This window comes from Mesoplodon bidens (assembly GCF_964165515.1).
Source record: "Mesoplodon bidens genome assembly, chromosome: 2".
Lineage (NCBI taxonomy): Eukaryota > Metazoa > Chordata > Mammalia > Artiodactyla > Ziphiidae > Mesoplodon > Mesoplodon bidens.
Genome location: NC_138177.1, coordinates 107,268,085 through 107,283,763, shown reverse-complemented (window position 1 = coordinate 107,283,763; position 15,679 = coordinate 107,268,085). Strand labels below are relative to the sequence as shown.

Genomic DNA, 15,679 nt, shown 5'->3' with positions numbered 1-15,679 from the left:
CAGGTTCCTAGTTCTGTTGTTTTTGGTGTCTGCCCCCAGTGGCTCAGGTTGGTTCAGTGGCTTGTGTAGGCTTCCTGGTAGAGGGGACTGGTGCCTGTGTTCTGGTGGGTGGGGCTGGATCTTGTCTTTCTGGTGGGCAGGGCCACATCCGGTGGTGTGTTTTGTGGTGTCTGTGAACTTAGTATGATTTTAGGCAGCCTCTCTGCTAATGGGCGGGGTTGTGTTCCTGTCTTGCTAATTGATTGGCATGGGGCATCCAACACTGGAGCTTGCTGGCAGTTGGGTGGAGCTGGGTCTTAGCGTTTAGACAGAGATCTCTGGGAGAGCTCTCACCGATTTATATTACGTGGGGCCGGGAGGTCACTGGTGGTCCAATGTCCTTAACTCAGCTCTCCCACCTCAGAGGCTCAGGCCTGACACCAGGCCAGAGCACCAAGACCCTGTCAGCCACACGGTTCAGAAGAATAGGGAGAAAAAAAGAATGAAAAAGAGAATAATAATAGATTAAAAAATTATTAAAATAAATAATTAAAAAAAGAAGAGAGCAACGAAACCAATAAACAAATTCACCAATGATAACAAGCGCTAAAATCTATACTAATATAAACATAAAAATTAGAAACACATCAGTCGCAGACAGCAAACCCCAAGTGTACAGTTGCTCCCAAAGTCCACCTCCTCAATTTGGGATGATTCCTTGTCTATTCAGGTATTCCTCAGATGCAGGGTACATCAAGTTGATTGTGGAGATTTAATCCGCTGCTCCTGAGGCTGCTGAGAGAGATTACCCTTTCTCTTCTTTGTTAGCACAGCTCCTGGGGTTCAGCTTTGGATTTGGCCCCACCTCTGCATGTAGGTCGCCGGAGGGCATCTGTTCTTCACTCAGACAGGACGGGGTTAAAGGAGCAGCTGATTCGGGGGCTCTGGCTCACTCAGGCCGGGCGGAGGGAGGGGTACGGAGTGCGGGACGAGCCTGCGATGGCAGAGGCCAGTGTGACGTTCCACCAGCCTGAGGCGTGCCGTGCGTTCTCCCGGGGAAGTTGTCCCTGGATCACGGGACCCTGCAGTGGCAGGCTGCACAGGCTCCCGGGAGGGGAGGTGTGGAGAGTGGTGACCTGTGCTTGCACACAGGCTTCTTGGTGGCTGCAGCAGCAGCCTTAGCATCTCATGCCCGTCTGTGGGTTCCCTGCTGATAGCCGCGGCTCGCACCCGTCTCTGGAGCTCCTTTAAGTGGCACTCTTAATCCCCTCTCCTCGCGCATCCCGAAACAATGGTCTCTTGCCTCTTCTCCAAGTCCAGACTTTCTCCCGGACTCCCTCCCGGCTAGCTGTGGCACACTAGCCTCCTTCAGGCTGTGTTCATGCCGCCAGTCCTCTCCCTGCTATCTGACCGAAGCCCGAACCTCAGCTCCCAGCCCCCGCCCCGCCGCGGCGGGTGAGCAGACAAGCCTCTCGGGCTGGTGAGTGCCGGTCAGTACCGATCCTCTGTGTGGAATCTCTCCACTTTGCTCTCCGCACCCCTGTTGCTGTGCTCTCTTCCGTGGCTCCGAAGCTTCCCCCCTCCACCACCCACCCCCCCGTCTCCACCCGCGAAGGAGCTTCTAGTGTGTGGAAACCTTTCCTCCTTCACAGCTCCCTCCCACTGGTGCAGGTCCTGTCCCTATTCTTTTGTCTCTGTTTTTCCTTTTTTCTTTTTCCGTACCCAGGTACTTGTGGAGTTTCTTGACTTTTGGGAGGTCTGAGGTCTTCTGCCAGCCTTCAGTAGGTGTTCTGTAGGAGTGGTTCCACATGTAGATGAATTTTTGATGTAGTTGTGGGGAGGAAGGTGATCTCCATGTCTTACTTCTCCACCATCTTGAAGGTCCTCCCTGACGAATGAGTTTTAACATCAAGGAGTTTAAAAAGTTCATTGATATAGTTTTCAGATTCCATATTGCAACCAACCAAGTTAGTGTGATATATTATCAAAAGTTAATATCCCCAATTATATAAAAAGTCTGTTAAGATACTCCTCCCTTTTCTAACTGCATATGTATTTGATTCATAAATTTCAATCAAAACAACATATCTTGGGCTTCCCTGGTGGCGCAGTGGTTGAGAGTCCGCCTGCCGATGCAGGGGACACGGGTTCATGACCCGGTCCGGGAAGATCCCACATGCCGCGGAGTGGCTGGGCCCGTGAGCCATGGCCGCTGAGCCTGCGTGTCCGGAGCCTGTGCTCCGCAACGGGAGAGGCCACAACAGTGAGAGGCCTGCCTACAGCAAGAAAAAAAAAAAAAAAAAAAACACATATATCAGCAGATTGAAGAAGCAGATATGAGAATCCAGCTATATTCTATTAAGCCAGCTGTTAAAGAGATTTACAAAAATGTAAAAATGCCATTATTCTCATTGTTTTTGTGTTGGAGAATATAGTTATTTTTTATAATAACAATTTATGTTAACTTGTAGTGGGTTTGTTATTTTTAAGTGAGTTAATATATATTTTTGAAATTTCTTGGTTTTAATTTCTCATGTGGCCAGTATTGATAGGTATCACCCACCTAAAAAGTGCTCTTTGAGGTCCTCCTCACTACATTTTAGAACATGAAAGGATCCTGAGGTCAAAAAGTTTGAGAACACAGCCCTCAATAAAATACACATTGATATATTTTATTTCTGAAATTGTTCCTTGCTTCAAAGAACAAGCCCAATTCCCTCCAAGATGTACAGGAACTTATCATGAAGGAGACAATAACTAAATCTATCAAAGGATGTAGACTACAGCACAGGTGCCATATTTGTTAGTGCTGTCACTGTAGCTGGCTAGGGTCCCCCCCAATCTGATTGAGTGAACATTGCTCCATGAACAAGCATCTGAATTCACCCATCCATTTAACAGACAGTTGTTCAGGGCCTCTTGTTTTCCAGGCACTGTGGTAAGTGGTAGGGGTGCAAAATAGAACAAGACAGTAGCTTCTAGGCAGAATGTGGAAGTTAAGATGAGTTCGTGCCTGTCTGTGACTGCCACTGGATAGCTGTGACGAGAAAACATTTGGGGCCATGAGATTATAATGATCCATTGAGAAAAAAAGGTCGTGAAAGGTCAGGAAAATCAAACTTTGGACTAGTCTGAAATGCTAATAACACTAGGAATAAGTGAAGTGTTTTATTTAGCTTGGGTGGCTTGCCTGCAACGTATGTTTTGAGAACCCACATATGCATAACATATAGGTTTTCCCCCTTCAGGAAACTTGCAGCCCAGTGGTGGTAACAAAGTAGAGTTAAGAAAGTTGTGTTTTGGGACTTTTCATGGTGGTCCAGGGGGTAGGACTCCACACTCCCAATGCAGGGCACCCTGGTTCCATCCCTGGTTGGGGAACTAGATCCCGCGTGCATTATGTAACTAAGAGTTTGCGTGCCACAACTAAGAAGTCCTCATGCCACAACAACGAAAAGCCTGAGTGCCGCAACTAAGACCTGGCACAGCCAAAAATAAATAAATATTTAAAAAAAGAAAAGGAAAATTGTGTTTCAATAAAATGAGGCAATCATATCAAATGCACAGATGTCAAGTAGGTAGGTCATAGGTGAAAGCAGCACCAAGCGGTTGAATTTTAAACGTTGTGTTAAGGAAGACAAATTACTGCTTAAGAAAAAGTCAGATAAAGCAGTGAGATGGAATGGAACACATTATAATAGTTTCCAAAGATAAACAGCAGTGAACTCAAAGAAGAGGCTCTGGTTTTCTTTAGGCTGTTTATTGTACAACCTTTAATTCACTATTAGGGAAGAGAAGATCCAGGAAACAAAAAGGCTTGGGAGAATGAGCACCAAATGTAGCCTTTCCCTGCCTTTAATCAGACTAAATAACATGGGCAGGTGTAAAGAGCAAGATTATTGGATCCAAAGATGGCAAAAGGGAGAGAACCTGTCTTTTTGGCCCTCACTGGCCACCCTTATTCCTTGCCATGAGATAAGGAAAGAATATTCCTTCTCCCAGTAGCTGGATGGTTACCTTCAAGTCTTAGATCATAATACAGGCAGTGGGACTCAGCGCTAAGAAAGGACAATGCAGGCTAAGAAAAGGATGTGTCTCTTTTCCCCTTTTCCCAGAGCCTCAGTGCATCCTATTCATTTATCCTCTGTCATTTAGATAGAGTTAGGTGTTTCCAGAGAAAACTGATTTCTCAGAGGATAAGTTTGAGGTTCACAGTGAAATTTAGGAAATAGAGAAAAAAAATCAAGTCAAAAGCACAGGAACCAAAAAAAAGAGGGAGGGAAAAAAAAAATTGAAGTTCTCCCCAACACCTCCTCCCCACAATGAGATCGTCCCTTTTACAAGAAAAGGACCAGTGGCAAAGTCGTTGGCCTTCCCCAGGGAACAAGCAAAAGTCTTTACAAATAGGGCTTAGTAAATAATTAATACACACCAATGCTGAGGATACACTTAAAAAATAGTTTGAAGCAGAAACCCAAGATGATAAGACAAATAGCAAAAAAACATTTTAAAGGATGGGCTCTGCTCTTTCTGGCATCTTTGTGCTCTGTTTAGGGGAAGGGAGACACCAGGAAATAACGGGTGGCTCTGGTCATGCTCTCTCTGGTCCATGTGGAGCTAAAGGGCACCCACTGATTAGACAAGAGTTAGTAAAGGTACTTGCTTTTTCGACATGGGGCTCCTTATTTCCTCAACTGGTGGATTTCTCAATGGCTTGTTAAAACTCCTGGACTGATTCAGACCACTGAATCCGACGAGTTGAAGCAGAATTTCAAATGCTGTTAACAATGCAGTATGTTGTGCATAAAGATAAATTAATTCACCAGTAATCTCCCTTTTCTCAGAAACATGATTCCGGTGACAGAGTTCCGGCAGTTCTCTGAGCAGCAGCCTGCCTTCCGGGTTCTGAAGCCATGGTGGGATGTTTTTACCGATTACTTGTCCGTGGCCATGCTGATGATCGGTGTGTTCGGATGCACTTTGCAGGTAGGTGCCTAGACTCATGTCAGAACAGAGCCAGAGCAAGACACTAAGCCGTTGAAACCTCTTTAAAAAGAGTGTGTGATTTTTAATCATGTATATATTAGTTGCTCTTCTCTACTTATGCATGGTGTTTGTAATCATGGCAGGGAGCCTGAAGCCTGATTTCCCAAACTTTCCTAATTAGGTAAATATGGTACTTGTAAGATTTAACTGAGCTCAAAGAGCAGTTGACTATAGTCAAGTAATATTTGATGTCACAAACGTCAAAGGGAGCCCTTTATCTTTCAAAGTTGGTTTTATATCCACAGCAAAATATAGAATATAGCAAAGTATATTATGTATAGCCAGAGTGCCATTTATATTATTAAAATGGAATGTTTATCTTTACCTCTTATATTTACCCCTGATAAGATTTTCTGGAAGGACTGACATTTTGATGAGATATTATCTTACCCAATGCTTAGTTCTGAATTAAGTTGTAACTGAATCATAATTTGTTCTATATAGATACTGTATATTCATATATTGAATCCAGATTTTTTTGCAAACCTGTGTATCAGGCACCGTACTTTGAGGACATATATACCTATAAGCAGTTCATTTCTAGGAGGAAACTAACTAAACAAACAACAGAAAAGGTTATACTGTGCTGGAGGCTTCTGAAAAGCTCTATGCGAGTCCAAAGGAGAGGAACAAGATAAATGGTTGTATTAAAACTTGAGAACCAGTCAGGAAAAGGGAGCTGGGCATGAAGAAAGTGCCAGGAAGAGGAAGGAAAGCTCCAAGTCATGGATGTGAGAAAGGACATGACGTCTCTAGGAAACAGTCATTAGGACTGACACCCTTTGGGTGTCATCAGCATGAGAGTTGAAGCCATGCCTGGGAATGGAGTCACCCCAGGAGAATGTGGCTGGTGAGATGATGTCAGGAATAACAGTAAAGAGTGAATGAATGAAAAGGAGACTCCTCTGAAGAAGGCTGAGGAGGGGCAGCCATAAGGATGGGGGGAAACCAAGAGAGAGGAGGGGCTCAGGTGTGGTCAGTGATGGCAGGTGGTTCAACTAACTCACGGGCTAAGGGGAGAAAAGCAGCAACTAGGGCATTAGAAGTCTTAGTGTCACTGGTTGGAAAAGTGAATGGGAGTTAAAGGCTTATGGAACTTTCAAGTAGATCATCTGAGAGGAAGGGGAGCCAGGAGAGAGGGAAATAGCTAGAAGTGGTACAGAGGAGAAAGAAAGACCTTTTTAACGTTGATTTTAATAATAGTTAACATCTAGTGCTTCCTACGTGTCAGGCACTCTGCTGAACACTTTACACATGTTTTAAATCATTTCATCCTCATGCCAACCCTAGGATATACTATTATTATCCCCATTTATAGATGCAAAGCTAAGGCACAGAGAGATTAGAGAAACTTCCAAGGTGAGTAGCAAAATCCTTATTGAAGTCCAAGCAGTTTGGCCCCAAAGTCCCTATCCTTAATCCCTAACACCACGCTGCTTTTTATTTGTGGGCTGAAAATATCTCGCCCTCCTCCCCCCACCAAAAAAAAGGATGCCAATGAAAAACTAGAGTTTGAAAGAGAGAAAGGGCATTAATTCATTCATAAATAATACAAATAGTTGTTGAAGAATCTACTGTGTGCCAGGCACTGTTCTAGGGGCCAAGCATTACCAGTGCAGGGGGAAAGAAATAAAAGACAAATATCCCAGCCTTATAGAACTTAAATTCTGTGGGGGGGAAAAAACAAGCAAAATAAGCAAAATCAGTTGGTAAATTATATATGTTAGAAGGTAATAAGGACAATGAAAAAGAAAATAAAGCATATGAGGTTGGTAGGAGATCACAGCAGGTGAGATTAGGAGTTGTGGTTCTCAAATAGAGTGGCCTCACTGGGAGGTGACTTTTGAGGAGGTAACTGAAGTCAGTGCAGGAGCGGGCCTTGCAAATGTCCCGGGAGGAGCCATCCAGACAGAGGGAACAGAAAGAGCAAGAGACACGATGAACAAAGCAGTCACAGGACCCCGCCCCTTCTGCAGGAGAATTTGACATTTGGCTTTCTCAACTTTCTAGCTCAGCTTCCCTGGGAGCCTGATAAAGGTAGAATGTTAACTGTGTTACTAGGCAACATTGCTTATGGCATAAATGGCTGCTGATTGGTCAACTGCATCTGGGCTGGGAGAATGATAAGCGCCTGGTAAGAAGCCATAGATGGGATTTCTGTGACTGTGGTGACACTTGAAACTGGGCATGTCCCTTGATACATGGAAGGTGTATCTATTGAGTTACAAGAGCTATTGGCTCCTTTGGAGCATAAGGCATCGAAGCCAGAGTAAATCCGGAATCTGCCTACAGTGAATCTCTTTTTCTTGCACCTGAGATGATCGTGGAGAAGCTTGGGCAGAGACTGGATCCTGGGCAGCGGTGTGGACCGCCACACGGGCAGTTGTGAAGATTCCCCCAAAGGGAGAGAGTCTGATGCTGCCTGGCTGACAAGCTGTGACTCCAATCCTGTTTCTTTCCAATGATTCTGGTACCAAGTGAGGTTTATGATAATACTGTAAGTTTGAATGTTGAGATGATCCTAGGAAGACCCCTGGTGATGTCACAAGCCTGAAGCATGGGTATTCCTCGCATGTTGAGGGAAAAGCCAGGTGGCCAGTGGGCTACAGCAGAGTGAGGAGAAGAGTGGTAGAAGAATGAGGCCTGAGAGATAACAGCTGCCGGATCATGTAGGACCTGGAGGCCACTGTAAAGGTTTTGTCCTTGCTCTGACAAAGGTGGGACATGTTTGGAGGGTTGGCATTATCTGACTTAGGTTTTGACAAGACCACTCTAGGTGTTGAGAATACAGTATGGGGGGCAAGAGCGGAAGCAGGGAGATTACTGAGAAGGCTAGTGCAATAATCCAGAGAAGACATGAATCAGATGGCTTGGACCAGGACTGAAGCCGTGGTTCTGGATATATTTTTGAAGGAAAAACATTAAGACTTGCTAGAAGATTGAACTGAGCGTGAGTGATATGTATGAGAGAAAAAGAGACATCAAGAATGACTCTAAGATTTTTAGGCCTGAGCCACTGGGAAAAAGTTTGTTTTTGAGCATGTTGAGTTTGAAATATGTTAGATATCCAAGTGGAGAAGTAAGCAGTTGGATATAAGACCCGGTAGTTCAGGGTAAGAGAAGAATGGTCATCTTCAGGAGGAAGGATGTGATGGATCCAGGATCCAGGTGGGATTATCCTTGATTTGGGTGGAGGGTGTACCTTCCACAAAAATAGTAATGATGGCTACAGATGCATTTTATTGCAGGAGAAGAGAGGCACAGTAAGATGGGAGTGTGTGCCTTGTAGCTTCTGTGAAATAGTAAGTGACACATCTGCTGAGAGATTGTGAGGTAAGGGAGGTAGCAGGATGTGGCAACGAGGTAGGTAGTAGAGAAGGGCGAATTTTGGAATGGCAAGTTTGGGAGATAGCAGAGGGAGGTGACATAGATCTGCAGGAGGACTCTACGTCTGTCTTTGTTACTGTGCCACGCACAGCACCAGCACTGCCACAGGACCTGCTTATGAACAAGCACAGGAGTCGTTTCTCCTTTTTTTTTTTTAATTTTTAATTTTATATTGGAACATGTAGTCGTTTCTCTTGTTTACTTATTCCATAGCAGGATGAAATGCAGAAAAGAGAAACCACACAGAGTATCTATAAGAACTAGTAGCTAACTTGGGCCAAAATAAATGAAAATGGTAGTGTGGACCTATGAAAATGTCTATGATGAACATCATATAGGGATGTGGCCACAGTGAGTTCAGAAGGGGATTCAAGAACAACTTAAGCATCTCTTCCTGAGCCCTGGTCAGAACCATCTCCCTGGAGCACGGCCCCCATCACGTCTCTCTGCTGCACAGAAGCATCCCACTTAGCACCCTGCCCAGCACGCTTAGTACCTGCTCCTCAGATGGGTGACCTAATCTGGACCCTTCACACACAGGCCTGTTTTATCCTTACAGCCTTTAAGAAGAATATGGACGCCAGTTGACTGGGTACAGGAAGTATAGTCTGAGATGTCAAGATTCTAAAAACTGTGAAATACCCCAAAGGAAGATTCCATCAGAATATGAAGGTTACCAGGCTCAGAATTCATATGGGGTGGACCATTTGTTCAACAAACATCCCTAAGCACCTGAGATATGTCAGGCATTATGTGGGGTGCTCGAAACACTGAAAGAGAAATACAGTACAGCCCCTGCCGTCAGACTGCTAATAGTCTACAGACTGTACAAATACAGAAGCAGTGCCATTTGGTGTGTAAGCACCTTTATGGTGATAGATTTCAAGAGCATTAAATATGATGTCATCTCAGCTACTGGAAGTTAGGGACTTGAGGAGGTGAATTTGAGCTAATTCTCAAAGAATGAATATACAAAGCCAAAATACACTTTTAAAAAGAGGCATGGAAGAAAAAATCAGCATAAGCAATAGATTTAGTGTGATCATTTCACAAAGCCCTCATTATGGGTCCTCATGGCATTTTCGGGGGCATCCTGCACTGGGTGGGGCATTCCCACAGAATCCAGGATGCTAATAGCGCTCGCATTGAGTGACACTGGTAAGGAACCTGTGCTACCTGTGTGTAGAATCCTTATGTACTTTATTTAGCTCCCAGAAAGACCCTTGGGGAGTAGATTAGTCCCATCTTTCAGGTGAGAATTCTCATCTGTAAGGTTAGATAATGCCCCCAAAGCCAAGAGGGTTGCAGCAAGGGTTCAGATCTCAGGTCAGTTCTCCAGCATGTGGCTTTCACCCCTGTGCACCCTGCTATGGGATATTATGGAATCATTACAATTGCACAGATCCTGTGGCCAAATTTTGGCTCGTAAAACAGGATTTTAAGTATAAACACAAGTGCAGGGCTTCCCTGGTGGCGCAGTGGTTGAGAATCCGCCTGCCGATTGAGGGGACACGGGTTCGTGCCCCAGTCTGGGAGGATCCCATATGCCACGGAGCGGCTGGGCCCGTGGGCCATGGCCGCTGAGCCTGCGCATCCAGAGCCTGTGCTCCGCAACGGGAGAGGCCACAACAGTGAGAGGCCCGCATACAGAAAAAAAAAAAAAAAAAAAGTGCAAAATGACTAAAAGAGAAAATAGAAAGTTATAAAAAGAATCGATTTTCTGAATTACAGCTTAGATTCTCTAAAAGATTATTCACTATACACCTGCTATTTAAAAGAAAAACTTCCAACCTATAGTGAACATTGAAGAGACAAGAAATAAGATATAAATTACTAAAGAAAGTAAAACCATTCAGTATTCATATTACAAATGAAAGTAATGTTTCCAAGAGGGAGAATTTAATCTCTTATTTTAGCTCTCTTATGATAATCCTCTGAAATTGGTTTAATGACTGATAACTTCATAAACAAAAGGTTCTCTGTGAAGCTCAAAATCCTTTCCCATTTCCAAGGTGATCTTACAATAATCAAAATATGTTTTTATGCCTTGATTTTCCTTTTGTGAAATGAAAGTGCAGTCATTCTGTTATTACTTACAAAACAAGTTAACGCTTGGGGTTTGAAAACACGACAAAGCAAAATCTAAGTAGGGTTAGAAGAGCACCCTGGTGGTAAAATAGGAATCCAATAGTTTTTGACTATTTTCTAAATGGCTTCTTCCAATGGCAAACAATATTTCATTATCTCTTTATTCCTAAAAGATTGTGTGCATATAGATTTAACACTATGTAGCTTTAAAGATACTGGGGGAAGGAGGAAGTTATCGACTATCAATGGGGTGTTGATTCTTTCTTGCCCTGATGTAAAAGGATTAAAATCAACACTTGTCTTACTCATCTGACAAATATTTATTCATTTCTGAGCAAGTAGCTATTTTCAAGGCTGCCATGGAATAAGAGCATGCATAAAGAGCATTCCTTAGATTATATCAGAAAGAAACAAAGAAACAAATATAAACTCATTGTAAACCAGGAGAGTGTATGTATCCTATTTCTGTACAGTCACAGGCCCTCAAGGACCCATAGCATAAACACCCAATCTTGTGCTATAAATAAACAACATTATTCAAATACTCAAAACACTCAATAAAATAGACGAAATCCTGAAAGGTCAACACGTTGCTTCCTGGAAAAATAAGATTGCTTTAGATCTCTGCTCCGTGACTCCAGGTTATCTTATTATGACCAAATCCAAAACAGCCCATCATCAGGCCATTACCAAATATAGAGTTAACAGTTAGAAACCAGCAACAGGAACTGGAAGACAAGCCCCCTGGAAACCCTAGGGGACTGCTCTGTGACTGCTACACAGGAAAAACATTTCCTGCTTTCTGAATTAGGTGGGGGGAAAAAGCCAAGAGAATGATTTCAATGACTTGAAACCACCTACCAAAAAAAAAAAAAAAATCCTTGTGGACTAAGCCAATCACCAGGAACAAACTGGCCGGTGCCAGCAGGATCACACTGGACAAGAGTTTGGAGCATCTGAGCTGGTTGGTTGGAGTTAATCCCCACTTTCATTTTTGGTACATACTCAACTGCTCCTCTGATTTAGAACCATCAGCATCAACGCCATGGCACATGGCCTTCAGCTGATAATGCTCACAGGCAGTTCACTGGAAAGCACAGGTGATAAAAATTATAGACTGCAGAGGGATTTCAGAGTAGTTCATTTTGATAATGGGCCCTGAATCCTTGCTTCTATAATACCTCTCTCCCCCAGTCCTCTGTCCCATACTAACCGGGATCTCTAGCAGAGCTTTTTCTTTTGCCAAATCTGAATTTACAGATGGAGACTCAGAAATTCGTACTTAGATTAGCCTATTGTTTAAGGTGAAATTCAGAATCCTAATGAAACAGCAGATAGCACCAATGGGTAGGCTTAAAATGAAGACCTCATCTACGATATGTTTTATAAAGTTTCTATGTACCCACGACATGTCAATATTCTACTTCAGTCTTTGGGGAATATGAAACAAAAATCATTTGATGGTGAAAATAATTTTAAAGGGAAACCTTTCGCATCTCTGTAGGGATGGTGGTAGATGCTGTGAGAGAAACACTACTTCAAAATCCCTGTTACATCTAGTAACAAAAATATGCCTTAGTTAGGACTTCCTTGTTATGGTGGCTTTATTCAAACTGATACTTTTTTCTTCCCTGGAACTTTATTTCTTGTCATCTGTCACCTTGACAACTTAATGTGCAGTGAATTCCTGGCCACAAGAATAATATATGAGTGCCTTTCACCTCACTTGCTTGGGTTTAACACAAGGCATGAATCTAAATGCTTTTCTTAGATCATCTGATGCTGTCCAATGCCAGTCAGTGAATGGGGAACATTTCCTTTTATTTCACTATTATGGATTGTTATGACCATGTTGCCATTGATTGTTTAATAATACATCTTTTCCCTCAAATAATAAAGCACTGACAGAGTACTGGATTTTTTCCTATGTGAAGCAAATGAGATTTACTGTATATTTAGTCTCTGTTGTGGATCCTGTACTGTAAATCACCAAAATCCGTGTTTAAAAATCTCTATTAGGGCCTCCCTGGTGGCGCAGTGGTTGAGAGTCTGCCTGCCGATGCAGGGGATACGGGTTCGTGCCCCGGTCCGCGAGGATCCCATATGCCGCGGAGCGGCTGGGCCCGTGAGCCATGGCCGCTGAGCCTGCGCATCCGGAGCCTGTGCTCCGCAACGGGAGAGGCCACAACAGTGAGAGGCCCGCGTACCGCAAAAAAAAAAAAAAAAAAAAAAAAAAATCTCTATTAAGTGGGTTTTTCATGATATGGAGGGAGATAATCTTGTATTTCTAATCAGGACCCCTGATTTGGAGACCCTCCCCGATACTCTCATCCTATCAGGCAAACAGATCCACTTGAATTCTTCTGTCCTCGCTTGGTTCCTCTCCAAGGCCCTTCTTTCCCATTTCACTGAGAACATTGACCACATCTGGATCCTCCCAGCCATACAGTGACCCTGTGGTAAGGATTAGGCCAACACTGGCACTACATTTTAATTGCAAGGCTGGTAAGTTTCTAGGTTATATCTGGAGTCTTCTATTTAATATAAATAATGAGTGCTGCTCCTTTGTCCCCTATACTACTGTTTTCTTGTAAAATCCTGCATTTTTGTTATTTTATAATTCCTATTGTTTTGGGACATCTGGCCTTCATATAGTTTTTCTTTAAATCTAGTATTATTGTTTTGTGTCTAATTTTTTTTTTTTTTTTTTTTTTTTCTGGTACGCGGGCCTCTCACTGTTGTGGCCTCTCCCGTTGCGGAGCACAGGCTCCGGATGCGCAGGCTCGGCGGCCATGGCTCACGGGCCTAGCCGCTCCGCGGCATGTTGGATCTTCCCAGACTGGGGCATGAACCTGTGTCCCCTGCATCAGCAGGCAGACTCTCAACCACTGCGCCACCAGGGAAGCCCTGTGTCTAATTTTTAAACTATGAAATAAAACACTCCCAGCTAGAAAGATACATACCAACTAAAAGATTTAACAGAAAATAAGATACCACTCAGAATGGCAACAAAAACTATCAAATATCTAGGAATTAAGCTAATCAAGAATACACAAAGACTTCCCTGGTGGCACAGTGGTTAAGAATCCACCTGCCAATGCAGGGGACACGGGTTCGAGCCCTGGTCTGAGAAGATCCCACATGCTGTAGAGCAGCTAAGCCTGTGTGCCACAACTACTGCGCCTGCGCTCTAGAGCCCACGAGCCACAACTACTGAGCCTTTGCGCCCCAACTACTGAAGCCCGTGCTCCACAACAAGAGAAGCCACCGCAATGAGAAGCCCATGCACACAACGAAGAGTAGCCCCCGCTCACCGCAAGTAGAGAAAGCCCGCGCACAGCAACAAAGACCCAACGCAGCCATAAATAAATAAGTAAATAAGTTTATAAAGTAAAAAAAAAAAAGAATACACAAGAACTTAAAAACTTTTGAATGCCTAGTCAATGACATATAAGACAATTTGAATAAATGGAAAGACATTGTATGTCTTTGAATGGCACAAACTTGATATTACAAAGATGTTCAGTCCTCACAAATTAGTTTATAAATTCAAAGCAATATTAAGAAAATTCTAGTTAGATTTTTTTTTAAGAAAAAGCAACTTGGTGAACATATACCAAAATTTATTTGAAGAGTGCTCACTTATGGTGGTGAAGGGGAATAGAATGGTGTAAGGTGATAAAAGGAAAGAAAAGAAACAGAGAGGAGGAAGAGGAGATGAAGGAGATGGGGAGGGAGGGGCTTTGCAGGACCTGATAACATACTGTACCTTGAGGAATGTGGAGAGTTCAGCCCTCTGCCCCGAGGGTCCCCAATCCCAACGCACACACAACAAAACACTTTGACTGTATGAACTAATTCCTTCAGAAGCTCCATCTGATTCTCATCCCTTTTCCAGTTGTAAATTTCTAAATCTATGTGCAAATATTCTATTTCACAAGCAGGAAATTTCCTAACTCTAAATTTCACAAGTGGGTAAGTTGTTAGCTCTAAGATTTAGCATCCCTCTGTTTCAAAAGCAAAACTCTAGTTGGAAGAATTACCTCTAATTGTTAGGAATAGAAACTTTATAAGGCCAGGCCTCGTCTGTAGGGTTCATTCCTGCATCCCCAGAATGGAAGACAATAGCAATCCTGTGGGTCATGTGTAAGTGCTCACCAGAGTTCATTCTGTGGAATGAAGGGATGAGTGAGTGAGGAAAAGTGGATGAGACATTTTTGGCATGTGCTAATGTACAGTGAGCATTTAACGGCTGTGGAAAGGGACTGAGACCTTTGAATTACAGAGATACTGTGCTAATTTCTGGGTATTTTACACCATATCTTAAGAGATTGTGACCAGCATAAAAGAGAGACCAAAAACCCTTATATGAGACCTGGTTGAAGGTATACATAGCCTAAAGTTGAGAAGATTGATGGGACTATGAGAACAGACAGGAGATGCTCAAAGAACTGCCATGTGGAAAGTGTAGATGGTTTAAACTGATTCCACGTGTCCTAGAACACCAAATAGAACCAACAACAGAAGTTTTAGGAAAGGAGATTTTCGCTCAATACAAACTCAACTTTCAAAAAGTTAAGAACTTTCTGAAAATGTCATGTTAGGTAGTGAGATTCCTATTATTGCAGATGTCCATGTAGAGAGTGAATAGCCTGGTAGAGGGGAGGCTACAAGGAGAATCCATGTGTCCTCAGACAGAACCACGTGCATTTGTCTTTAACATATAATAAATAGTTCCAGGCAATGGGGTTAGGCAGTGATTAAAATGACAAGACCCTGCCAAAAAAATAAAGATACATTTAAAATGTAATGTCAGATATAAGTGCTTTGTAAGGAAAAAGCAGTGTAAGGAGAGAGAGGGACAGGGGTCCTACTTTAAGTAGGGCTGTCAAGGAAGTCCTCTCTGAAAAAGTCACATTGGTGCAGAACTAAAGGAACTGAGAGAGGGAGGTATGTGGGTATCTGGAAGAAGAACATTCCAGGCAAAGGAATCACAAGAGGCCAGTGTGGCACATATAGAGACAGCATGGGGGAGTGTAGCCCCTTGCAGTGTGCTAGGATCCACTGTGTAATGCTTGAAGTGAATATTGACCTAAATTGAGCATTACTGCAAATGTCAGCCTTCTGAGATTTAAGCTTCATACTTGCCAGAGTTAAGACAAAGAATTTAATCCTGCGA

The 15,679-nt window shown here is 43.2% G+C and overlaps 1 protein-coding gene across 4 annotated transcripts in view; it reads left to right on the top strand.

Moving 5' to 3' along the window:
- LRRC8C (leucine rich repeat containing 8 VRAC subunit C) overlaps window positions 1-15,679 on the top strand; it is a 90,091-nt gene that overhangs the window by 50,306 nt on the left and 24,106 nt on the right. For all 4 annotated transcript variants that reach the window (XR_014015212.1, XR_014015213.1, XM_081225959.1 and 1 more), the window contains exon 2: window positions 4,824-4,965. Coding sequence is in view for 2 of the 4 variants with exons in the window: in XM_081225959.1 (XP_081082085.1) it covers window positions 4,828-4,965 (138 nt within the window). In the remaining 2 variants the exon portion in view is untranslated. The remainder of the gene's footprint in view (window positions 1-4,823; window positions 4,966-15,679) is intronic.